Raw genomic sequence first — 25,649 nt, 5'->3', positions numbered from 1 at the left:
ATTCTGAAGCCGCCGCGGGCTTCCAAAACCGCCTCTCACTCGCTGTCATTTTAGTTTTTTTGGAGTCAGCTGTGTGACAGATGCTTTCTTAACTTGTAAAAGGCAGAGAAAGACAACAGTTTCTTGAAACGATCAGCCACTTTTTACCAATGAGAAATGAGTGTGGCAAGTGGCTTGTCTGTCCCCGTAGGTTCTGCCCGGATGCATTTTTTTTAAAAAATACTTTTATTGGGGACTCTTACATCTCATTACAATCCATACATTCCTCCAATGTGTTAAACACATTTGCACATACGCTGCCATTATCATTTTTAAAGCATTCTCTACCAACTTGAGCCCCTGATATCAGCTCCCCATTTCTTACCCCTCCATTCTTGCTCAGATTATTTTCTCCATATATTACATCGTCCTCTATCCTCCTCACCCACCACTCACTTTTCTGTTATTCGTCCCCCTGGATGGGTGTTCTAGTTGATCCTTGTGATCCATTTCCTCTATCTTACCCCACCCTCCCCTAATCCTCTGGGTATATCTATCCCCCTTGTTGGCCCTGAGGGGTTTATCTATCCTGGATTCCCTGCATTGCAGGCTCTCATCTATAGCAGTGTGCATGCTCTGGTCTATCTGATCTGTAAGGTAGACTTGAAGTCATGATAGTGGGGTGAAAGAAGCACCAAAGAACTAGAGGAAAGTTGTGTGTTTTATGGGTTCTATACTGCACCCTGACTGGATCTTCTCTTCCCTGTGACCCCTCTGTGAGTGGATGTCCAATTGTCTACGGAGGGGCATTGGGTCTCCACTTCATGCCCATGCGCCCCCCCTCCCCCTCCCATTCACCTTGGGTATGGTTTTATTTTGGGTCCTACATGCCTGATACCTGATCTCATTGACACCTCATGATCGCACAGGCTGGTGTGCTTCTTCCATGTGGGCTTTGTTGCTTCTGAGCTAGATCACCACTTTTTTATCTTTGATCCTTTAAGACCCCAGATGCTATATCCTTTGATATCTGGGCACTGTCAGGTTTCTGATTTTGCTTTCAGCGATCCTCTATTGAAGGCGAGCATCACAGAATGCCAGATTTTTAGAACAAAGTGTTCTTGTGTTATGGGAGTACTTGAATGTAATCAGTTAAGAGATAGCCGTAAAATGCCTGTAGTCACAGGGTTCAGCTTTGAGCTCCAAGTGAAAGCTACCAAATTTTGTCCAGCATTAGGTATGCCTGCAGATCCGAAATATGCATTAGGTGTAAGCCATTTCTCTACAGTATTGATTTAGTTTCATTTTCCCTTTCGTGGTTGTGTTCTAACAAATTTTTTAAAACGAAAAACTTTGAAGCCAGAATGAAAGGAAATTCAGGTGCTGCTAAAGTTAGTTTAAGTCAAGGAACATGCACAACTAAAAAGACTAAGGATTAAATCTAGCTGTAGGATTTTTAACCTCAGCAACATAGTCTTTAACATCCCAAACTATTCCATCACTTGTACAAAGGGAAGTGTATGATATGATGTGCTCCAAGTGCCTATGGTTTGAAGACTCTAAGACACATGTGGGAAAATTATAATTCCAAAGCCATGTTTTCCTAGACAAAGCATTAAAAAAAAGGGGGGGGGTGGTTGGGAGTGGAGGAAGGGATCCCAATTATAAAAGAAGGAAAATAGTAAAATAGTCTCTACCTATAGAAAATCCCAGAGTGCATTAGAAAACTTCTCATGTGGGTGCCGAAGCAAATGTGGTGAAGAAAGCTGGTGGTGCCTGGCTATCAAAAGCTATAGAGGTCTCTTTTGAACCCTAAAAGAAGGCAATGTTGTCAATTCTGGCTTCAAACAGTGGACTATCTAATATAATAACAGAAGTACAAATAGCAAAAGACAAGTAATGGGTGCCTCATAAAAATCAAAAACTTCATCTGAGGGAGGCTGTGGCATAGTAGGTTAAGAGTTGGGCTGCAAACAGCTAGGTCAGCAGTTCAGAAACAGCATCTGCTGCTGAGGTTTTCTACTCAAACTACCTGTCACTGTATCTCACGGGCCTAGGTCTTTGGCCAGATGAGGAAAAGTTGGCCCATTGTCTTCTCGCTAGTGTCTGGTGCCTCTGGTCTTGACCTCTGCATTTCAGATAGAGATCTGGCACGGGAGAGATCTGATGGCCCTGGGATCTCTCTGTGTCTGAGGTGGCTCTGGTACCCTTGAGAATGGCTTTGATGTCAGTGTGACTTTTTTCTTTTGGCAGACCACACCCCGAAGGAAACAAAGGGTTTGGCAGGGTTGAACCCTCCTTAAATTGATCCCACCTTAAATTGATCCATTCACATAGCAGAAAACTCCCTCCAAGATGAGATTATAGCCACCGATATAGAGTCCAGAATTACAATACATTGCATATGGAATTATGGCTTGAGGGGTCATATAAGTTGACATCTGAAATTGACACATTTGATAGACATTTCACCACAAAGAACATTCAAATGACAAGCAAACACATGAAAAGTTGCTCAACATCATTAGCCCCCAGAGAGATGGAAATCAAAACCAGTGAGATACAAGGATAGCTAAAAACAACCACAAAATATATATATTTTAAAACATACATCAAATGTTAAGGATATATAAAAATGGGAACTTTTATCTCTGCTTGTAGGAATACAACGTGGTAGAGCTCCTGTGGAAAACAAGATAGTGTTCCAAAAAACAACTCCCACATGACCTAGCAAGCCCATTCCCGGGTATATACTCAAGACTTGAAAGCATAGACTGGAGAGACTTGTATGTCAATATGCACTACAGAGCTATGCACAACAGCCAAGAGATGAAAACATGCAAAATATCCATCAAATGAGGGGTTTAAAATGGGATACATTCCAACGTGATTTCTGAAGACAAAGTGGGTGCATAAGCAAATGTGGTGAAGAAAGCTGATGGTGCCTGGCTATCAAAAGAGATAGCATCTGTGGTCTCAAAGACTTGAAGGTAAACAAGCGGCCATCTAGCTCAAAAGCAACAAAGCCCACATGGAGGAAGCAAATCAGTCTGTGTGATCATGAGGTGTCGAAGGCATCAGGTGGCAGGTATCAAAGAACAGAAAATCTTATAATTGAGAATGAGGGGCAGTGCGGAGTGGGAACCCAAAACTCATCTGTCTGGACATCCTCTTACAGAAGGGTCGTGGGGAGGAGAAAAGCCAGTCAGGGTGCAGTGTAGCACCAATGAAACATACAACTTTCCTCAAGTTCTTGAATGCTTCCTCCCCCTCACCCCCACTAACATGATCCCACTTCTACATTACAAATCTGGCCAGACCAGAGGATGTACACTGGAACAGATAGGAACTGGAAACACAGGGAATCCAGGACAGATAAACCCCTCAGGGCTAATAATGAGAATAGCAATACCAAGAGGGGAAGAGGCAGGTGGGGTAGAAAGGGGCAACTGGTAACAATGATATATGCATAACCCCCTCCCTGGGGGGCGGACAACAGAAAAGTGGGCAAAGGGAGACATAGGACAGTGTAAGACGTTAAAAAAAATAATTTATAAATTATTAAAGGTTCGTGAGGGAGGAGGGCAGGGAGGAAGGAAGAAAATAAGGAGCTGATACCAAGGGCTCAAGTAGAAAGCAAATGTTTTGAAGATGAGGGCAACAAATATACAAATGTGTTTGACACAATTGATGTATGTATGGGTTGTGATTAAGAGTTGTAAGAGCCCCAATAAAATGATTTTTTTAAATGGGGTACATTGAATCAAAAACCTTTACAGTGGAAAGCCTCACTTTTCTCCCATGTCGTGCTGGTGGTTTTAAACTGCTGACCCTGTGGTTACCAATACGAGGTGGGAAAGCCAAAATTCTAAGATAAGGCAGGCAACGATTTATGTATGTGTTGTTCATTTTCAACCTAAATCGGATGTGTCTTCTGTGTCACGAAATCTAAAAGTGACTGAGTTAGTTTTCATCTTCGGTTTGGAAGTCGTGCTTGCAGGTCTTATTCTGGTCAGTAATGTCTAAGAAGGCTGCCCAGGTGATGTTGGGGCCACGCCTTTCGTTGCTAACAGCAAGGTTGCCAGTTCAAAACCACCAGCCATGACAGAGAGGAAAAGTGAGGCTTTGCGGGGCCGGGATGAAGCTTTCTATTCCTATAAGGAGTTAAGTGTCTAAAACCCATAGGGGCAGTTCTACTCCGTCCTATATAGGGGCTGCGAAAACAAGGACCCAGTTGGAAACAATCGGATGCTTTCTCTTCCTACTTCTGTAAACAGACTGAGACTCCCACGGGGGCGGGAGTGGCTATGAGCAACCAGCGAATGACTCGTTGGCACTGAGCAGTCGTGAGAGTGAATCGGATCCACCCGATGACAATAATATATTGATATATACATACGAGGTCCCCGTTTCCTTCCCACACGCACCCTTTCCAAAGAACCTCCCCAACCGCCTCTACCTCCTCACGCTCCTAGGTCCGAGATGACGTCACGGACACGTCCGGTTACGGTGGGGAGATTCCGGAAGGGGCGGGAAAGACGCCGGTGCCGGAAGTGACGCAACCAGGAAGCGGATCTCCGCAGAAGCACGGAGAGCGCCCCCCTGCCCGTGGAAGTTCGGGACTAAGTTTCCGAGAGATCCGCAGCCGGCTCGGTGGCCAATGTACGCCCGCTTTGCAGCGGATCCCGTGCCACAGCCTGTTCGTGCGGGTCTTCTTGCAACGCGAGCCGCGTGGCCTTACCGGGATTTCCGGGGGCGGCGCCACCGAGCACGCGGGGCCGCTGTGTTACCGGCGAGGAAGCGGTTTGTACGCGGGCGGAGCTCCGGGAAGCGCGCACGCCGGCTCCGCGTTCCCTGTCGCCTGACTTGACTCCACGTGGCCCGCGCATCTCCGGGGCCTCTCGGGCCGCCCTGGTCGTTCCGTTCAGACCCTGCACGCTGTGGTTGGGAAGGACAAACGCCCAAACACTGCGATCCAGCACTTGTCCTAGAAGAAGCCTAGACACTAGGAAAATGTCTGTTTTTCCTAAAATCTCTCTGAGACCCGAGGTGGAAAACTATCTCAAAGAGGGATTTATGAATAAGGAGGTAGGTCAGGTAATACAGCCGTTGAAAGGAAACCTGGTCTTTGGACCAGCCTTCATGTCCTCCTCCTAGTCTGTCAGAATGTAAAGAACACTTATTTCTTGTGGAAGAGTAAGAGGTGGCAATCAGCTTCCTGCAGAATGTACAGCCTCGGAAGCTCAGTAGGGTTGTTGGAGTCTACCTAGAGGCCATGAGCTTTTTTCTTGTAATTTGGGGCCAATTCCAGGTACTTGTAGGTGGGATTAAATCTTGAGGTTGATGTTCGAGCGCTTAACCATATGCACCACCCAGGACTCGTTATCCTTCTACAGGTATTTAATTAATGCTACTGAGATAAAAGGTGAATTGAGGTACCATGTTTAAAACGCAGGACCCAGAAAGGAGGAAAGAACGGGTTGTATGCTTGGCAATGAACAAGGCACAGAAACTTCACAAAGTCAAAATGGTCAGCCCTGAAGAAGTCCACTTGAATAACAGAGATACACAGATTCTCTTTGACTCCTGCTCTGGCCCTCATGTGGAAAGGGTACTATCATTGAACGCTTCTTAAATGCCACCATCTGTACCTGGTGATTTGCAGGCATTCACATTCTAGATCTTTTCAATCTTTGGGTAAAGTTCTTTCCTTCCTGTTCTGTGAAAAAAGGAACGGGAAACCATACTTGACCTTTCCAAGAAAGTTGTCTCAGGGCTGCTAAACACACCTGATTCTTCACCCACTACCACCCAGCAGGTTTTGACTCTCAGCAACTTAGGAGGCTTGATGAGAACAACCTAAACCAAACCAACTTGCTGCCATTGTTTGATTCCAAGAGCAATGTCTTTCTCAATGTGACTGGTGGATTTGCATCGCAGATTTTGTGGTTAGCAGCCCAATTCATAACTCCCTGTGCTACCCAGTCTCTTTGGAGTGGTTCCTAACTCCTAGTAAATCCTTGCCAACGCCTATTCTGTTTGCTGCTGACAGTTCCCAGTACTGAACGTTCAGTAAATGTTCATTCTCTTCCACTGCAAAGCCTGGGCTACTTCCACTGCCCTGTGCTGCCTTTAAGCCACTAAGTGCCCCTACCCACTTTTGATTTTCTATTAAAGTACAACTACTTACATGTTTTCATTTTTTAAGATATTACTAAAGCTATGGCCTCTAGATTTGACATCTGTGGTTTCTTGCCAAAGATTATGCAGTCTAAACTGTGGAAAAAAGAAAATAACATCTCTTGGTTTTAAAAGACTATTAGTACCATACGAAGAGCAATGGGATGTTCAGCAAATTCAAAAAAAGCATGGATTTAAAGGGTTAAATATATTTTTATGACACCACCTCTCCCATCAATAATACTGTCCTATAATTTGAGAAATCTGTTGGGTCACCATTCTTACATCTGGTCCAATAAGTAACATCATGATCAATGGAGAAAAGGTTGAAGTTGTTAAGGATTTTGTCTTGCTTCGATCCACAATGCTCATGAAAGTAGCAGACGTGTTGCATGAGGCAAATCTGCACAAGACCTCTTGAAAGTACTGAAAAGCAGTGATGTTACTGTGAGCACTAAGTCATGAGATTCCCCATTGCCTCATATGCATGTAAAAATGGGACATTGAATATGGAGGAAGGCTGAAGAAGAATTGATGAGTTTGATTTGTGGTGGTGGAAAAGATTATTGAAAGTACCATGGACTGCTAAAAGGATATAAGAACTGTGTCGGAAGAAGTATGGCCAGAGTGCTCTCTAGAGGCAAGGATGGTGTAACTTCCTCTTCCATACTTTGGACACGTTGTCGGGAAAGACCAGGCCTGGAGAAAGGCATCATGCTTGGTAAAATGGAAGGGCGGCAAAGGAGGGGAAGGCCCTTGATGAGATGGGTTCACACTGACTGCATCAATGGGCTCAGGTAGAGGAACAATTGTGAGGCTGTCACAGGACCGTGCCGTGTTCTGCACATAGAGTTGCTTTGGGTCGGAACTCAATTGCACCTGACAACAACAACCTTTATCATCCCTTGGTGGAAGTTATCAAAGGAAAAGGAAGAGTTGTAAGGAAAGCAAACTAACCTTTGAGAAAGTGTTCTTCCTCATAGACTGGTGGATTAGGAGTCTGGCAAGTGGTTGATGACATTTCTGTGGGGCAGGGTACTGTGAGATGATAAGAAGGGAGAAGAGACGTGTCTTGCACAGAGGACTTGCCTACATGAGTCATATCTTTATTTTTGACAGATCACTTCTGTTACCCATCATTTTGAACTCTCTCTACTTGGTTACATTTAATAATACAATTCAAAAACTCATGCTCTAGGGTAGAGGTTCTCAACCTGTGGATTGCAACCCCATTGCGGCTCAAATGACCCTTTCACAGGGGTCACCTGATTCAGAACAGTAGCAAAGTTACAGTTACGAAGCAGCAACAAAAGTAATTTTATGCTTGCGGATCACCACAATAGGCAGAACTGTGTTAAAGGGTCGCAGCATTAAGAAGGTTGAGAACCACTGCTCTAGGGGGATCTTTGGGTGAAAGTGAGTATAATGTTAATTATTCTTCATGTGTGGTTTAAAAGTGTATTAGCAAGTTTCCTCCTTGATACAAAGCTATCAGATATAGTTTACAGAAATGATACATTGGTTAATAATGCATTATCAATAAGTAGAATAAATTTACAGGAGTGCGTTTAAGAGATTCACAACGATAATTAGGTTTTGAAGTTGAGGTATTGTTTTTCTAAGCCCCTATGTCAGGCATTTTGCTAGGGTAATCTAACCAAGTAGCCATTCACATAGGAGCCATGGTGGTATAGTAGTAGGTTACATGCTGGTCTGGTAACTGCAAGGCCAGCAGTTCAAACCCCTGAGCTTCTCCATGAGACAAAGATGAGGCTTTCTACTCCCGTAAAAATGCACAGCTTCAGGAAAGCAAAGGGCAGTTAATGTCTGTCACATAGGGTCACTCTAGTTGGAATCAACTTCAGGGAAGTGAGTTTCGTTGGGGTTTATTACCATTCCTTTTGTTTTAATGATGCCAAAACCATAGGAAAGTGAAATGGAATTGAAGAAATGCTGGAAGGTGGATGTTTTATTCTGTAAAATTATAAATGTAATTTGCCTAGTTCATCATATAGTGAAATCGAAACATTAACTTGTTCTTTTCAGGTTGTAACTTCTTCCGGCAAAGAAGCAGCCGAGAGAAAGTTGGAGACTCTGTTAAACCACCTGTCGCACCCCCCTTCGTTCACAACTGTCAGAGTGAACACTCATCTCGCTTCAGTCCCGCAGGTGAAAAGCCTATTACTGGAAGAACTTCAGAAGGTTGGTGTGACATTTCTTACGCCACGTACATAATTACAGTCATGAGGTGCTTCTCTTGGTTTCTATAGCTGCTTAATACTGCTATAGCAGAAATACCACAAATGGATGTCTACATTGCACAGGAATTTCTTTTCTCATAATTTAAGAGACTAGAAATCCCAGTACAGGCTCTAGGGGAAGGTTCTGTCGGTTTCGAGGGCAAATCCTATCCCAGGACGTCTTACCTTTGTTGGTGATGTATAAGTGGCATCAGTCTTTGCCCATTCATGCTTCCTTTGTTCTAATATACATTCAATCTTAATAGTGATTGACTTAAAACATGATACTCTGATACAGCCTATTGACCAACTCTCCCCACCCCTCGCCCAAGCCAAAAGACAACCCTATTCTCAAATGGAATTACATCCTGTAGGTCTTGTTAGTCATTATGACTAGATTCTGACTGGTGGTCAGCCCGGTATGCAGAGTAGAACTGCTTCATCAGCTATGGTCTTTTGTAAGGCGAGCTTGATGCCTGTCTTCTAGGTGGGTACCGATGGCCATGACCACCCAGGTCCTCCCTCCACAGAGAGAGGGTTAGGATTTACAGCACCTACTGTTGGTGGTCACCATACAGTCCAGTGTCGTGCTCTCTAACCTATAAAGGTGTTGTGTAACCTGTATTGGGTTCCTCCCTGTAACGCTTTCTCAATGGTAGACCGTGAATGCCAACCTGTGGGTTCCAGAACTCCACGGACTGCTGTGTTTTTCCCAGGCTCGCAGATGTCTGTCTATGACAGGGCGTCCCCTTCATTCAGTTTTGGGAAAGCCACAATAAAAGCTCTAGTTGCTTTACCGTGCCAATGCTTGGGCAGAGAGCCAATCTAACCCTACAAGTCTGATTTTGTAGTAAGTAGCATATAACGATCCTGGGTACTGAACACCCAGAGCTGACATAAACCTAAGGCTAGAGAGGGCCCTGTGAATAACTATAGGGTATATTTTTAATCGACAAAAGTACCATATGTGCTCATGTATAAGCTGAGTTTTTCAGCACAATTTTTATGCAGTTTTTGTGGTAAAATTAGGTGCCTCAGTGGATATTCGGGTCGACTTATACTTGAGCATATACGGTAGCTTAGCTGTCCCTTACTATCCTTGATTAAGCTGGGGAGCAGCTTAATCCACTGAGCCCAGTGCTTAACTCAATCCATCCCTCACCTACATGGCAGAGCCTTTTCTAAACGATTTCCCTGTGGTTCTCTTGACGCGGAACGCAGTCCCCGTTATGCTGTGCACTGCACATGCATCTTGTGCTTGTACTGTCTCTGGAACGTTCCTTCGACTCATGGTGACCCGAGGCCATAGAGAGTAGAGCTGCTCTCTGGGACGTTGTTGGCTGTAATCAAATGCAGACTTAGGGACTTTTATCTATTGAATCAAAGCCCCCAAAACCAAAGGCACTGCTCTCGCGTCCATTATGACTCAGAGTAACCAGGGACTACAGCTACCCTTCATTCTCTTCCGCTGTGTGCCGTGCCCGGCATCTTCTGCCTCCATGGCTGTATGCTGGTGCGTATTTCCCAGCCACCTTGGGAGGAGAAGCAGCCGTGTGTGTGTGTGTGTGTATGTGTGTGTGTGTGTGTGTGTGTGTGTGTGTGTGTGAAGTGAATTGTGTAAATCCCACTGTGGCTGAGTTCAGGGTACCACCATGACCGTGAGTCTAGGGCTCAGCACACACAGCCGGCTCTCATGAGCCTGTGTGAAGTGGCTCCGGCACTCCACTGGCCTGGCACCTCTGTCCAGTCTGACAGCTGAGCAATCAGAAAACCTTCACCCTCTGCCCAAAGTCCTTGTTTCCCTCACCCAAACCAAAGGGTATGCCGTGTTAGCATCGTGTACTCCATAGTATTTAGCCAGCATAAAAGAACCTCCACGCCGACGAGCCTGTTCACAAGCGTCTCTATATCAGATAGATGAGGGGTCTTCAAAAAGTTTGCAGAGAAATGGAATGAAAAGATAATGGCATTGTTCCATGAACTTTCTGAAGCCTCGTGTTTTCCAAGCAAGTCACTTAAGAGACACATTTTGTGCGTTTGTTTTTGTAAAGGTAGGCAGAAAGCACATCTGAACATTTGAGAGGAAAGGTTTCGAGATCTTTTTAAACTCGGACTCAGTACTCACACTCACAATAACACGTGTCCCCAGCCAGCGTCCTCCTGTGGCAGAGCTTGAGCGGGGAGAGCCCTGTGGCGTGAACTACCGCAGCTACCCTAACGGCTGTGTTTGCCCGTGTGCTTGTTCAAGCAGCAGTTTCCTGCACGAAGTGTCCCGGTGCTTCAGCATCCCGACCTCCCGGAAGTCTTACTCATTCCTGTCGTCGGACCGAGGTTTGCAGCGATTTTATTTTCAAATTATGTTTCAAATAACTTTGAGAGTTCTCTTGTCACAAGATCTCCTAGTACTTAGTTTCTCCATAGATAACCAGGCAGTTGCAAGTTTATAATGCATCATAGAAAATATCACCAAAAAAGGGATGAAACATGGGTCTAAATATCTTGAGGGTAGTGCATTTTGGATCCATTTAGTTTATGGATTGAATTTTTTGTTAACTTTCTGAGAAGCTTATATTTCATATAAAATTTCAATGCAAATTTAAAGCTTAAAAAAAAGTAACAAAGATATAAAGTAACAAAATTTTTACTTCTATAGCTGATGTTTCTAGAATTTTTAAATAATTCAACAACTCTGAAAATTAATAGGTATCAGAAACTGTTCTCCTTGCTTTATGTCTTTGGAAAGCATATCTTTGAAAAATGAAAACAAAACTTTTACATTAATTTGAGAATTGTATTCTCAAGGAGCATTTAAAAATCTCCAATTATGATATGGAGTCCCTGAATAATGCAAATAGTTCATGTATTTGGCTGCTAACTGAATGGTTAGTGGTTTGGATCTATAGGCACCTCAGAAGCAAGACCTGGTGATTTGTCAGAATAGCAATTTATGTTGAAAACTCCATGGACAGTTTTATTTTGACACACATGGTGCGACCGTGATTTACAGCAGCAGATCTCAACCTGTGAGTCGTGACCCATTTCCGAGTCAAACGGCCCTTTCACAGGGGACCCCTGATTCATAACAGTAGCAAAATGACAGTATTGAAGCAGCAATGAAAATAATGTAATGGTTGGAGGATCACCACCACATGAGGAGCTGTGTGAAAGGGTCTTGGCATTAGGAAGGTGGAGGACCACTGCTCTCGACAGTCTCCATCCTTCTGCCTGCTTATCTGAAGGCACCTGTCTGTCCATGAGTACACATCATTGTAAATAAGCTGGTTCTATAACAGTTCCCTTAATAAAACTTCTGTGGACCTTTTCCCATGACTTTCAAGAAATATATTCCGTGTGATTTCATTCGTTTAATAGTACCTAGTATGTTATGCAATTTCTCTCTTTTTTTAATCCTGTACAATATTAAGAAATACAGAGATTTTGAAGAAATTCGATTGTTCATTATTACTAGCAGTACTGCAGCCAATAATCTTGGATGTTTCTTTGTCCCTGTGTGCAGTCATGCTTTTAGGACAAATTGCTGCGACATGGAATCGCTGGCTCAGAGGTCTCCTTGTTCTTTAGATTGAAGTGTTACTAGATTGATCTGTAAGAAAAATGGGCAGTTAAGGTTTGTAGGAAGATAGGGGAGATTCCTCCCCTTCCAGTGTTGCCAGTACGGGCCATATTGGTTCTTTGAATGAATTTAACTGATTGAACTTGAATGATTTCCTATACCTCTTACTTTTTCCTGAACTTCATAATCTTTTTTCCTAGTCTTGGGTGGGATCTAGACTACTCACTAAAATGTTGTTAGGTGTCATTGAAATTATTTTGTCATCGTGTAGCATGGGGGGGGGGCGTTCTGCCAAGAGGCATTTTGGTATTTATAACATCATTCACAGGCCATACTGGGCAAATGTTTAATTAGCTCACCTGTAATGTAATGGCTACGTCTGCTTTTTGATGAGGTTTGTGATGGTAACTGGCATTGATGATTTCTAGGATCTGATCTGGCCCGTGGGTGGACTTTCCTCACCCTAGCTAAGAATTAAGCTTTAGGGTTTTCTAGGCTGTAGTAGAGATGGGAGTAGATCTCTGAGTCTTTCCACCATGCAGGTGCTGGTTGGTTTCAAACCACCAGTCTTTGAGCAACTGAGTGCTTAATCATTGAACCATCAGGGCTGCAATCTTAGTAAACGATAAAACACAAATGTTGACCTACTGCCGGAAAGTGCTCAAAAATCCTTTAAAATAACAGGTCTGTATACCTACTACATCAATGGTTCTCAACCTGTGGATCGGAACCCCTTTGGGGCTCGAACAACCCTTTCACAGGGGTTACCTGTTTCATAACAGTCGCAAAATGACAGTGATGAAGTAGCAATGAAAATCATTTTATGGTTGGGGGAAGGTCACCACAACATGAGGAGCTGGATGAAAGGGTCTTGGCAATAAGAGGGTTGAGAGCCACTGTACGAGATCTATTTACCTAGGTGAATCTGCTGCACAAGACCTCTTCAGAGTACTGAAAAGCAAGGATGTCACTTTGAGGACTAAGGTGTGCCTGACATTTTCCATTGCTTCACATGCATGTGAAAATTGGACATTCAATAAGGAAGACCACAGAAGAATCGATGTATTTCAGTTGTGGTGCTGGAGAAGAACAGTGAAAGGACCACAGATTGCTAAAAGGACAAACCTGCCTGTCTTGGAAGACGTATGGCCAGAGTGCTTCTTATAGGCAAGGTTGGCAAGACTTCATCTCACATACTTTGAACATCATGCTTGGTAAAGCGAAGGGGCAGCAAAGGAGGGGGCGGCCCTTCGGGAGATGGATTGAAGGCTGCACCAATGGGCTGAGGCATGGGAACAATTGTGAGGCTGGCGTGGACCAGGGGCTGCTGCATTCCGTTGTGCCTCGGGTAGCTACGGGTTAGAATAGACTAGGTGGCACCTGACAACAACAGCAATACACCTATCATAAAAGGGAGCAAGTCATTAATTTTTTAAGTCATTTTATCGGGGGATCATACAACTCTTTATCACAGTCCATACATACATCAATTGTATAAAGCACATTTGTACATTCATTACTCTCATCATTCTCAAAACATTTGCTCTTCACATAAGCCCCTGGCATCAGTTCCTCATTTCCCCCCCCGCAATTCATTATTTTTTAGGACACTCTTGGATTGTAAAGTTAACAAGAGCCTTATTTTGTTTCTTAAAGTCATTGTCACTCTTAGAAAGGGTCTGTTGACTCTCTACAACACAAAATGGGGATACTTGCATGCTTAAGTGTTCTCCCCAGCCCTTGCCAGCTGATTTTTATTTACTGTTCATTTTTAACATTGTAAAGATTAATAAGACAGTAATCATCAAACTTTCTTATTCAGTGAGCGTAATTCAGATAGAGCTGGGCTTACTTTTAAGCCTTCATGGCAAAGTTTATTTGTGAAATTTTTATCCGGATTAATTCTTTTTGGTGACAAGAGCCCTACCTGGGGCCGTAGCACCTCCTGTCTCCATCTGAAGTGCGTCTCATCTGTGCTGCTGTGGTCAGGCTCTTGCTTGAGAGTATCGGCCTGGTAACCTTTGTAGTTTGAAAATGTGGCTGATTATAACAGCTTGTTATGTAGGAATTCCTTGAGTACTTGCAGCGTCGACTTTACTGTTAATAGCATCAGTAGTCTTTACGAAGGATTCTGAGACAAAAACAGAATGCATATACTGATTTCTTATTATTCGTGGTAGCGACACTCTGAAATTACCAGTAACACAATGAACACGGAAACATTGCTTTAGGGGAAATACAGGGTCATGTTCCTGCTTGCTTTGTTTACAGCATTTCATCCGCTGAACAACACAAAGCGCGTTCCATAGGGGCTTTGTATTTAGTATATATTGCTGATTCGTTCGCATTGAACTCATGGCCCAAGCAAGTTTTTCTAACAGATGTGTGCTTGGGGGAATCATCTTTAGCAAAACGGCCAACTAAAAGCCCGGAAAGGCAGCAAAGGTGTCGCTAAGTTGACTACGTAAAGGACTCGCGTGTATGGAAGGAGCGTTGAAACAAGAAGGCAGAGCGCAACCTGTTCGGCTCTACCTGGGAGGGTGCACATCTGGTGACGCCACCTGTTCATTGCTGTGCACATGGTTGGGGGAGCAATCTTAGCAGTGTCCGTCTACCCAGGCACACTCTCCACAGACATAGAAGAGAAAGAAAAGAGTTATACTATTAACTAAGCATGAAACTGGGATGCGATGTACTTTACAGGTTGTCTGCTAAAGAGATCACACAGACAGGAAGGGATTCTATTCCATATAACAAAACAGATACAACTAATTACAGTCATGTTCTCGGGATCAGTAACAGTTCTCAAGTGAGGACCCACGGCCGTGGAGTGGATGAGTGGTGGGATGCTAACTTAGGCTCAACATTGCGAAACAACCAGGCACAGCCTGCGTACAGACTGACGGTGTTGGCAGCCCACACACACTAGCAGTTTATGGCGCTGGAAGCCCCCACACACTAGCAGTTTACGGCGCTGGAAGCCCCCACACACTAGCAGTTTTCCCCTGTCCTATAGGATTGCTGTGAGTTGGACTTGACTCGTTAGCAGTGAGTGTGCTTTGCAGTTCTCATGTGAGAGATTTGATAGCAAGCACCATTTGTCAAGTAGATGTCTGTCAGGGAAATTCATTAGTGACTGAATGCTCAAAGTTTTATTGGGAGTTGGTCAGGTAGATACCTTCATAGCATTTACCCAAATCCCAGACTCTCCAAAAGGAAGCGTGTGTTTGCCAGAAACCATATGGTTTATACAGACATTTTAGGCACCGCGAGCCGCTCTTGTTACTAAGGGCAAGTTCGGTTTCACTGTTGTCAGGCAACATTCCAGAAATTAGCTGAGGACCAACCTGGCAGGCAGACCTTTCTCAGAATCAACGTTGTTTCTGGACATTCCCCAATTAGAATCTTGTGGATAAGACTTTCTTCTTTTTACTTGTTGCTTCTACATTCTGTGTTTTGTTCTTCAACCTTGTTCCTGGAGTGGCCAGTGTCAGTATAAATTGAATCCCATTGGAGCATAGGCGAATCAGGACTGAGGGCAGAGATGTGACATGGATTCTCGGCACAGACGTTTCACGTTAGCTTTTAAGTTGAAAAAGATTTCGACTGATGAGGAAGGGTGGGCAAGGGCAAACGAAGTAGAGGCATGAAAAGGCTTGGCAGTTCATGAGCCATGTGGCTAGGTTTGCCTACGGCATAGACTTTAGTAAGGTTGGAGAAAGATTCACCTGAAGACGTTGGGGCAGGCAAGCTGTGAAGTTTAAGGGGTATTTTGCTAAGGAATGCCTCCTTTATTGCTTAGAATGTAGGAGTCAAATAATTTCTTCATAGAATCAGAACTGTATTTTAGAAATATAATGCTGGTAATAACATAAAACCACATTTTCTAAACTGGCTTTGTGGATTATGACCCATTAGTGGTTTGTACAATCAATTTAATAGGTTTTTATGAGTGTGTCTCAAGAGAAATGGCATCTTTTATTATAGATCATTTTGCATGATAGTAAAGATTTTGTTTCATGAAATATTTATAAAGACAAATATATCGAAACACAGACATATCGGACTGAACCAGTTATATATGTAGATGCTATGTGTATCTGTGTTATGTATGTAGATGCTATGTGTATCTGTGTTATATATGTAGATGCTATGTGTATCTGTTATATATGTAGATGCTATGTGTATCTGTTATATATGTAGATGCTATGTGTATCTGTGTTATATATGTAGATGCTATGTGTATCTGTGTCTGTCTGTTATTTGTATGACTAAAGACTGGATCCAACTCACAGCAGTGCTGTGGGCGTTTCTGAGATGCTCACTTCACAGCAGCAGGCTGCCTCATCTTTCTCCCCTAGAGTGCCTGGGGGCTGAACCAGTGACCCTAGTCTTTTAATACAGTTTTTTCATTAACTTTTTGAAGCACCTTGATGTGTGTGTGTGTACACATATACATACATACATTCACACATATACATCTACAGAGGTGTGTGGAGGATTGCAATATTAAATGTATGTCTTACATTAGACTTATGGTGGTGAGGGAACAGTTTGAACAAGTTTTTCCCCCAAGAGAAAATGAAATGTGAAATTGGAAACAATTTAGGAAGCTCTTTAGAGTCTTTCAGTTCCAAAAAGTCTGATAAATTAGACCTAAAAATGTTTCTGCTACATACACTTAGGAACACTAAAATAAAAAGCTGTTTGCATATAGACTATGAAGCACACAGCTAAGATAGGCAGAGTAAGCAACCATGGGGCCAACGGCTGGGAGTGGGGGGGACAGGTGGGGAGGGGTGGGGGTGAGCAGTGAGCCAATAATGACAGGGACAGGGCAACAGCAAGGATACTAAAATGATGGTGAGGAGGGGGTGGCATTTGTGATCGAGTTTGATCAATTGAAATTTCTGAGAGGCGAACAATGGGTAAAGATGATAGTGGGGCAGGAAGAAAGAAAAAAGAAGAAAAGGAAAGAAGATGATAGTAAAAATTATATAGGCATTAATATAGATATGTAAATATATAAAGATAGGTATATTTCTCTGTGTGTATATATATTTATAATATATCTATGTAAATGCAATAAGGAAGCAGATGGACTTTGGGCCTCTACTTAAATCTTACCTCAGCACGAGAACGGTTCTGATAATGTGGCACTGGATGATACTGACCTTCCCAACATGATTGCTGAAGACAAAATAGGTGCATAAGTAAATGTGGTGAACAAAGCTATTAAAAGATATAGTGTCCGGAGTCTTAAAGGCTTCAGGTAAAACATGCGGCCATGTAGCAGAGAAGCAACAAAGCCCACCTAGAAGAAGCACACCGGCCAGTGTGATCATGAGGTGTTGATGGGGATTCAAAAAAAGCAATCAAATTGATAAGAGGGAGTATAGACAGAGGAGTCCAAAAACACACCCATAACTGCACAGTCCCTCACAGGGCCATACGGAAGGGATGATATATCCAGGCTGTAGTAGAGCACTGAGGAAACACCTAACTAGTCTCTAGGTCAGTGGTTCACAACCTTTGTGTCACGACCCCTTTGGGGGTCAAATGACCCTTTCACAGGGTCACCTAAAACCATTGGAAGACACATATTTCCGATGGTCTTAGGAAGCAAGACACCGCTCCTCTATTTGTCTCCAGGCGGGTCCGCCCACATGCAGATACCCCACAAATGAGTACCCGGCATGAAGACTGTTAACCATGCTACACCACGCTTCAAGACAACATTTCACTTATTTGTAATTAGAAATAAATATTTCACAATATATAATTGCATACTGTTTTTGTGATTAATCACTATGCTTTCAGTATGTTCAGTTTGCAGCAATGAAAATACATCCTGCATATCAGATATTTACATGACGATTCATAGCAGTAGCAAAATTACAGTTATGAAGTAGCAACAAAAATAATTTTATGGTTGGGGGTCCCTACATGAGGAACTGTATTACAAGGTCATGGCATTAGGAAGTGGTTTAGGTCTTTCTATTTCCTCCCCTTACTATCATTGTCTTTGTTTTACCTTCTTAATCTTGTTAGCCCTGCAAATGTACATTTGTATAATTAAGATCATTTGAACCATGAAAGTCAAAACAGATAACCCTTCAGAGGTAGTAACAGAAATAATGATTCCGTGAGGGTATGGGAAGAGGTGGGGAAGGGGGAACTGATAACATTGACAGCTGGAGGGGAATGAACAGAATTGCAGGTGAATGGACACATTGTATGGCCTAAGAGACACCCAATAATAATAATAATAATAATAATAATTATATAATATAATAAGGGTTCCTGGGGGATAGGGTAGAGGAGGGAGGAGATAAAGGGCCTTTGATATCAGAGTTCAAGAAGAAAGAAAATGTTTTGAAACTGATGGTGGTAGCAATCGTACAATCATGCTTGGTTTAATTGAATTATGGACTTATATCTGAGAGCTCCCAATAAAGTGATGAAGAATATAAGTGAATTATTCATGGGGGAGTCATGAAAAGTACCTGAAAACATTGCAGTAGACATGAGAGCTAAGATTGAGGGGGGTGGCGTGGAAGCGGTGGGTCACCCGAGTGTGCACAATTTGGTTTTTACTGCAGGGTCTGGATGGGTATGTGGCAGGAAGGGGCAAAGGAGTACCCAGCGGTCAGTACAAGAAAGTAGTCAGAAAGTGAGTTTCTTACAATCTGGAGTGGGGGTGTGTAGGGGATGGGTAGGGAATATTTCTTCTGAGAATGTACAACTATAGTTCCGTAACTCACAGGTCTAAAATTTAAATTCATACTTCCCAAGTCACCTTGGAATCTGCAAGCTGGGAAATTAACATAAAAAGTAGGTTCCACGTTTGCCAAGTTCCTGAGGTGCTTGGCAAAAGGCCAGGGAAACCTGGAGTGGCATGGTTTAATGATGCACGTACACACACACACACACACACACACACACACACACACACCCACTTCCCGTAGTTAAAAGCTACACTGAGAGCTGACATCCCTTGAGTGTGGTTCATCAGAATAGAACAGACCGGGAGATTGGCTTTTCACGAGAACGTTAGCAAATTGAATGATCTGATAGAGACCAAACAGTCAGTGTATAGGTAGGGGTGCTTAATGCCCACCATGTGTTGCGTGACATAAGATGTTTTGTGAATTGGCTGTCATGTGAACACCTGTGCTCCGGTGTGGGGCCTGGACTCACATGCCCAGGGCCTGCTGGGCTGCAGGAGACCTCACCATCTCAGGTGAGCTGCTCAGCTGTCGCCACCTTTGCCAGCAAGGCCATTGCAAGGAGACTGTACTTCTCTTCCAGCACACGTCTCCATAGTCACCTCATGCTAGCATTACCCACCTGTGCTGTCGCCAAAAGAGGTTTCCGATGACACTGGCAAAAAAATCCTTAAATCTTTCTGAGTAAGCAAAACCAGAAATCTACCGAATTATAGTCCTTTACCCCTTTCAGCAACTTTGATTTCAATTTGGGTGAAGTTTTCCTAGTTTTTGTATGGCCTAAACCAGGGGTCCTTAAACTTTTTAAACAGGGGGCCAGTTCACTGTCCCTCAGACCCATTGGAAGGCCAGACTATAGTTTAAAAAAAAAAACTATGAACAAATTCCTATGCACACTGCACATATCTTATTTTGGGGCACCAGTAAACGATTCCACTGTTTAAGAGTGAAATAGGCTTTATTGTTGATTTAAACCTCACACAACTGAACCAATGAGCTGAACTCACACATGGAGAAACCACTGAAGTCATCAAGAATTTCATTTCCCTTGTATCTGTGGTTCATGTCCATGGAACAAGAGTTAGGGAATTGGACAATGTACTGTCCTTGGCACATCTGATGCAAAAGGCGCAAGTATTAAAACAAAACAAACAAAAAGCAAAGATACCACTTTGGGGGTGGGGGTGGGAGCATAACTCAAGGTGCGCCCGACTCAAACATGGTGATTTCAGTTGCCTCATGCATGTGTGCGAAAGCTGGACCATGAATAAGGAAACCCACAGAAGAGTTGCTAACATTTGAGTTTGGTTTGGTAAAGAGTACTGAATATCTAAACACCGGCAGATTTGCCTCGCTAGAAGGACCACCAGAATAGAATGTTCCTGAGGAGCGCATCAGATTCCTCCAGTTCCCGCAGCCTGGTGATGCGGAGTCTTTCTGTTCAGTCTTTAATTCCAACAACACGTGATACAACTTTGTCTCACATACTTTGGACATACTATTGGGTGGGATGAATCAATGCTGCCGAAGGACATTGTGCTTGTTAAAATAGTGTCAGCAAGGAGGAGGAAGAGCCGCTGCGAGGGGGATGGACACAGTTACGACAGCAATGGGCTCAAACAGCCAACGTGTGAGACAGGACCAGGCAAGGTTCTGTTATCCAGAGGGTCGCTGTGAGGCAGAAGTAACTGGATGGCACCTAACAACAACAAATTGATCATTATAACATAAGCTCTATGCAATTCTATGTTTAAAAATCTTTAGACTCGATTTTGAATCAATAACAAATTCTAGTTCACTAAAAAACACATCTAAAAATGTTCGAAACAAAGAAAAAATTGTTGAAAAGCAAAAAAAAGAAAAAACAAAACAAAAAACAAACAAGGAATCTTAACTCATTAAAGACAAGGAGACTAAGAGGAAATAAACTGGACTTGAAAAAGAACCAAATAGAAGTTCCAGAAACAAAAGTTTGACCATTGAAATGAAAAATTTATTCAATGAGTTAAACTTTGATTAAACCCAACTAAAGAGACAATGTTTGGACTAGAAAATTGCTTGTAATTGTCTAGAGTGCAGCAGAGATAAAGAAATAGAAAAGGATATAGTGAGGCCGAGTTATGGAAAGTAGAAAGAATGGAAAAGGTGCTTGATTTCTTTTGAGTACTAGAAGAAATGAGTAGAAATGCTGGTTATAAGGATGAAGACCTAGAGTTAGAAACCAAGGAACCTGTACTATGCAGATGGCACAACCGTGCTGGCTGAGAGTGAGCAGGACTTAAAGCACTTGCTTATGAAGATCAAGGATCGCAGCCTTCAGTGTGGATGACAGCTCCTCAGAGTGAGGAAGACCAAGATGCTCACAACTGGTCATGTCAAACAGAAAAGATCAAAGGCTATAAGGGTTTTATCTTGCTTAGATCCACCTTCATGCTCAAGAGATCAAAAGGTGCATTCCACTGGATAAGTCTGCTGCACAAGACCTCTTCTTAGTATTGAAAAGCAAGGACTAAGGTGCGCCTGACTGGGCCATGGCATTTTTGATTGCATGATGTGCATGCAAGAGTTAATCCCCTCAGGAGAACGAACAACAGAAACCGCCAGGAAAGGGAAGCAGCAGTCAGTGAAAGATATAAAAATAATAATTTATAATTTATCAAGGGGTCATGAGGGTGGGGGCAGGGAGGGAGGATAAAAAGAGCTGATACCAAGGGATCAATAGAAAGTAAATGTTTAGAAAATAATGATGGCAACATATGTACGAATATGCTTGATGCAGTTGCTGTAAGGATTGTTATAAGAGCTGTCAGAGCCCCAATGAAATGGTCTATTAATTAAAAAAAAAAAAGGAAGGATCAATGTATCTGAATTATGGTGTTGGTGAAGAATATTAGCAGGGCTGTGGCCTGTCGAAAGAACAGACAGAGAAGTGCAGCCAGATTGCTCCTTAGAGGCAAGGAGGCCGAGACTTCATCTCCTGGACTTTGGACATGTTGTCTGGAGAAGCCAGGTCCTGGAGAGGGACATCTTGCTTGGTAAAGTGGGGGAGCAGCGTGAAAGAGGCAGGCCCTGACGAGATGGATGAACACGGTGGCTGCAACCGGGGGCTCAAACAGAAGAGTAGTCATGAGGATGGTGTGGGACGAGTGTCAAAACTGAATTGATGGCACCTAATCACAACGACCCATTAAACCATGATCCTAAACCTTCAAACCAAGCAACCATGTCCCCTGAGATATTTGGCCGCACATAAGCCGCCTCAGTACCTACATTATTTTTGTAAGAATTATGTTTTATACAATATTAGCTAAGTCAGTGTTTCAATTACAGTTTGCCAGGCAACTATTAACCAAACTTATATTCTATCATCATACAAAGTTTTCTGCAGGCAATCATTCTCCCACTCCCTTTGCCCCTTTAATAGACGTTGGTCTCTATATTTGCCCCTTTTGATTGGTTTGCTATACTCCCCACAGGGCCTTTACACTTGAAGATGGCTGAAAGTGTAGGAGTGGAGGTCAGCCTGTTCATTGGGTCACAGCTTGATGGTGACTCCTTGTGGGCGTGGCCTTCTCATAAGAAGGGCCCTGTGAACCTCCCCTTCTCTCTCTGCCTTCACCTTCTGGCTGACCCTGATTGCTGCCAGGGCCTTGCTGTGCCCAGAGCCATTAGATCCACAGGACTCTGTACCCACCCACCTGGGATCTTCCTGCATTCGGCATCATTGCTTGTGGCTGCACGAGTCTGAAGAGGGACTGATGGACTAGTAGTGGACGTATGGACTGCTCTGGGATGTTTTCCTGATATAGAATGGCTTCTTGATATAAAGTTCTTATACATATATGAGTCCACTGGATTTCATTCTCTCCTCTAACCGGCCTCACACAGCATGTCTGAAGACGTCATCTCTTTTTTGGGTAAAGTAGTGTTGCATCTTGTGCATAAGTACTACATGTTATTTATCCTGTTTTCCTTTAATGGGCATTCGGGGCATTTATCTTTCATTGAGATTTGATGGTTTGGATCAGTGTTTTCCCAAAGTGAGCTCTCCTGCCCCAGGGGGGCACTGGAATGATCCACGGGGACTGCAAAAGCAGGTTTTGGGGAATAGCACAAACGTTTGTAATTGCTAGGGAAGCTGTAAGTAATTTTTTTTTTTTTCTGAACTGGGGGCAGTAGGCCAAATAAGTTTGGGAACCTCTGATTTGAACCAAGATCATGGATGTCCTTTGAAATAAAGTGGTTTCTGAATGATACCTCAAAAAACCAAGCTAATTGCCGTCTGGTCGATTCTGACTCACCCTGTGTGACCTATGGTTAGTGGCCCAGTGTCCAGTGCGCCTCAGACAGCACCACAGACGGTAACTGTCTGAGGAAGGGATGGGAGGTGAGAAACGGAAGTGCCCAGCAAGGAAGTGAAAAGACAAACCAAGCCTTTTACTGTCATCTCTCCTCGCCGTTTAAAGTGGCCATGATGTACTGTGCACTTATCTGCTTCAGGCATGCCTTATAGTTTAATTCCTTAATTAGTTGTCTGTTTTAGTCTTTAAAGACAAGTTTACTTCTTTTCTCTCTTAATGTAAAAAATGAACACAGTGTTGGGGTTGTTTCTGTTTAATCATTTTACTGGGGGCTCGTACAACTCGTATCACAATCCAGACATCCCTCCATTGTGTCAAGCACATTTGTGCATTCGTTGCCATCATCATTCTCAAAACATTTGCTTTCTACTTGAGCCCTTGGTATCAGCTCCTCATTTTTCCCCTCCCTCTCTGCTCCACCCTCCCTTATGAACCCTTGATAATTCATAAATTATTATTATTTTGTCATATCTTGCACTGTCCGACGTCTCCCTTCACCCCCTTTCTGTTGTCCGTCCCCCAGGGAGGAAGTTATCCTTGTAATCTGACCCCCTCGCAGTGTTGTTTTTGAAAAGGATTTATTAACTAAGCAATTGTTGGCACCACTTTATTGCCTTCCACCAGATGGACCTCTATTTTATTCTTTTCTCAAGTACACACTTTAAAAAAAGTAATTTCCTCAATTTTTATCTATAGGACGTTTCATGTTTTAAATTTATACCTTACCGACGGTGTCCTGAAATAACCAAAAATAAAAGTGTTGTTTCTTTACGGTTTAGAGTAAAGCATTGAAAAGGTTGGTGCGCTTCCGAGGCATGAACTCCCCTTGCTCCGTTGTTCTTTCTTCTGCCCCAGGAGGAGCATTGGGAAGCAGCCGTGTGAAGCCATCGTGGGCGCCCAGTGCGGCAGTGCAGTGCTGCGAGGAGCCCATGTCTACGTCCCAGGGATCGTGGCCGCTTCAAAATGTGAGTGTGCTCTTCACATTTCTCCCCAAAGCAGCGGCTCTTCAAAGTCTCCGTTCACTGTCCACTAGAGTCATCCTTCAGAGAGATTTCTGGTAGATTGTTTTCGATTTACACCTTGAGACTGGCCAGGGAGAATTCTATCGGATGCAGATAAATCTGTTCAGCATTATGTAAGGTTTCCTGGCATTTTTTTTAACTTTCTAATTAAGGTATGTGTGCTGCTATTTATTTCGGGGTTTTTTTTCGTGAGTAATAGGGAGGGTAGAACCTAGGTGGCACAGCGGCTAAGGATTCACCTGCGAATCCAAAGGTTGATGGTCGAGGCACCAGCCGCTCTTTGGGAGGAAGGTGTGCACTGTGGTGTCATGCAGAGGTGCAGCCCTGGAAACCCTATGGAGCGGTTCTCCTTTGCCCTGTCGTGTCTCTATGGGTCGGACTGGACTCACTGTCAGCAGGCTTGGTGTCCGGTTCCAGGCTGTCAAAGAGATTTTACTTGTACTCTTGACTGCATTGCCCTAAACCCTCAGGCTGCTGTTATCATTGGTGAGGACCATAGTCAAAATCTGGAATCTCAACATCTGATCGAAACTGGAGGATCATAATTTTTTTCACCTATTTTGTGGCAAATTACCTACACCTAATAGGTTAGCTCTTATAATTCACTGGCACTGTACTTGAAATCAAGAAATGTGGATTTAGACTTATTAAAACTCATTTAATCTCTGGTTTTTAATTACCTTGCCAGTGAAAGAAGTAATTTGATTTACTCTCAAGGTTTAGAGGAGCCCTGGTAGCGTACTGGTTACGTGTTTGTCTGCTAACTCCAAGGTCAGCAGTGCAAAACCACTGACTGCCTGTCAGGAGAGGGGGCTTTTGACTCCTGTAAAGAGTTAATAGTCTCTACCCACAGGGGCAATTCCACTCTGTCCTGTAGAGTTGTTCAACGTGGCATTGACTTGATGGCAGTGAGTTTAGTGAATAGAGAGGTTTAACATCCTACTGCTTGATAGCAGTCTGGCCCATAGTCTGTTTTGGATGATGTGTAAGCTAAGGGTTTTTAAAATTTTTTTTAAGTTTTAAAAACTTGTGGGAAAATACAAATAATAATAAGCAATAGAGCCACCAATGTGGTCCGCAAAGGCTATAATATTTACCAGCCTTGAGAGAAAATCAGCAGCTGTTTACAAAGCTTACTCTGCCCATCTGCCCACCTGGTTAACTGACGTCTGCCCACCAACGCTGGCACCTGCCCCATTGGAATCATCAGCACCCACCAGAGAGCTGCACAGGATCCATCATGTCTACAAGCTTTGTAGATGTCCCCAAGACATAAATACTCTGGAGTTTCCTTTGTCTTCTCTCTCACTTGCCTCTCACCCCTGCTTCCTATGTGAACACCTTCCCACCTGGGACTCTTCCCCCTGTCCCCTGCCAGTTTCCCAGGCAAGAGAAGAGGCAGCCAGCTGCTGCTGCTGCTGGAGAAACCATTAACCCTTCCCTCACCAGATCTTACTGTGTATAGTTTGCCAGTGGGTCTGTACCTTATACCTCAGCGAATTCTCTGGCTATAGACAAAGGACCAGCTCTAACCTGTCTTTATGCGGCTACCCTAACCCCTTTCA

The 25,649-nt window shown here is 43.4% G+C and overlaps 2 protein-coding genes across 4 annotated transcripts in view; one reads left to right on the top strand and one right to left on the bottom strand.

Moving 5' to 3' along the window:
* Nucleotides 1–4,513, bottom strand: part of ARL5B (ARF like GTPase 5B) — a 43,669-nt gene extending 39,156 nt beyond the window's left edge. Inside the window, exon 1 of one of the 2 annotated variants that reach the window (XM_075552460.1) lies at nucleotides 4,439–4,513. The gene's annotated coding sequence lies outside the window, so the exon portion shown is untranslated. The other variant, XM_075552461.1, reaches the window with a different exon arrangement.
* Nucleotides 4,514–4,541: 28 nt separating this feature from the next.
* The window catches only part of NSUN6 (NOP2/Sun RNA methyltransferase 6), a 46,923-nt gene continuing 25,815 nt past the window's right edge, over nucleotides 4,542–25,649 (top strand). The window contains exons 1-4 of one of the 2 annotated variants that reach the window (XM_075552457.1): nucleotides 4,542–5,067; nucleotides 8,206–8,361; nucleotides 10,648–10,730; nucleotides 23,918–24,027. In XM_075552457.1, coding sequence (XP_075408572.1) covers nucleotides 4,993–5,067; nucleotides 8,206–8,361; nucleotides 10,648–10,730; nucleotides 23,918–24,027 — 424 coding nt within the window. In that variant the 5' untranslated portion in view covers nucleotides 4,542–4,992. The remainder of the gene's footprint in view (nucleotides 5,068–8,205; nucleotides 8,362–10,647; nucleotides 10,731–23,917; nucleotides 24,028–25,649) is intronic. The other variant, XM_075552458.1, reaches the window with a different exon arrangement.

Source organism: Tenrec ecaudatus, chromosome 6 (assembly GCF_050624435.1).
Source record: "Tenrec ecaudatus isolate mTenEca1 chromosome 6, mTenEca1.hap1, whole genome shotgun sequence".
Lineage (NCBI taxonomy): Eukaryota > Metazoa > Chordata > Mammalia > Afrosoricida > Tenrecidae > Tenrec > Tenrec ecaudatus.
Note: the sequence above shows the minus strand (reverse complement) of the source record. Positions and strands in the feature narration are given on the sequence as shown.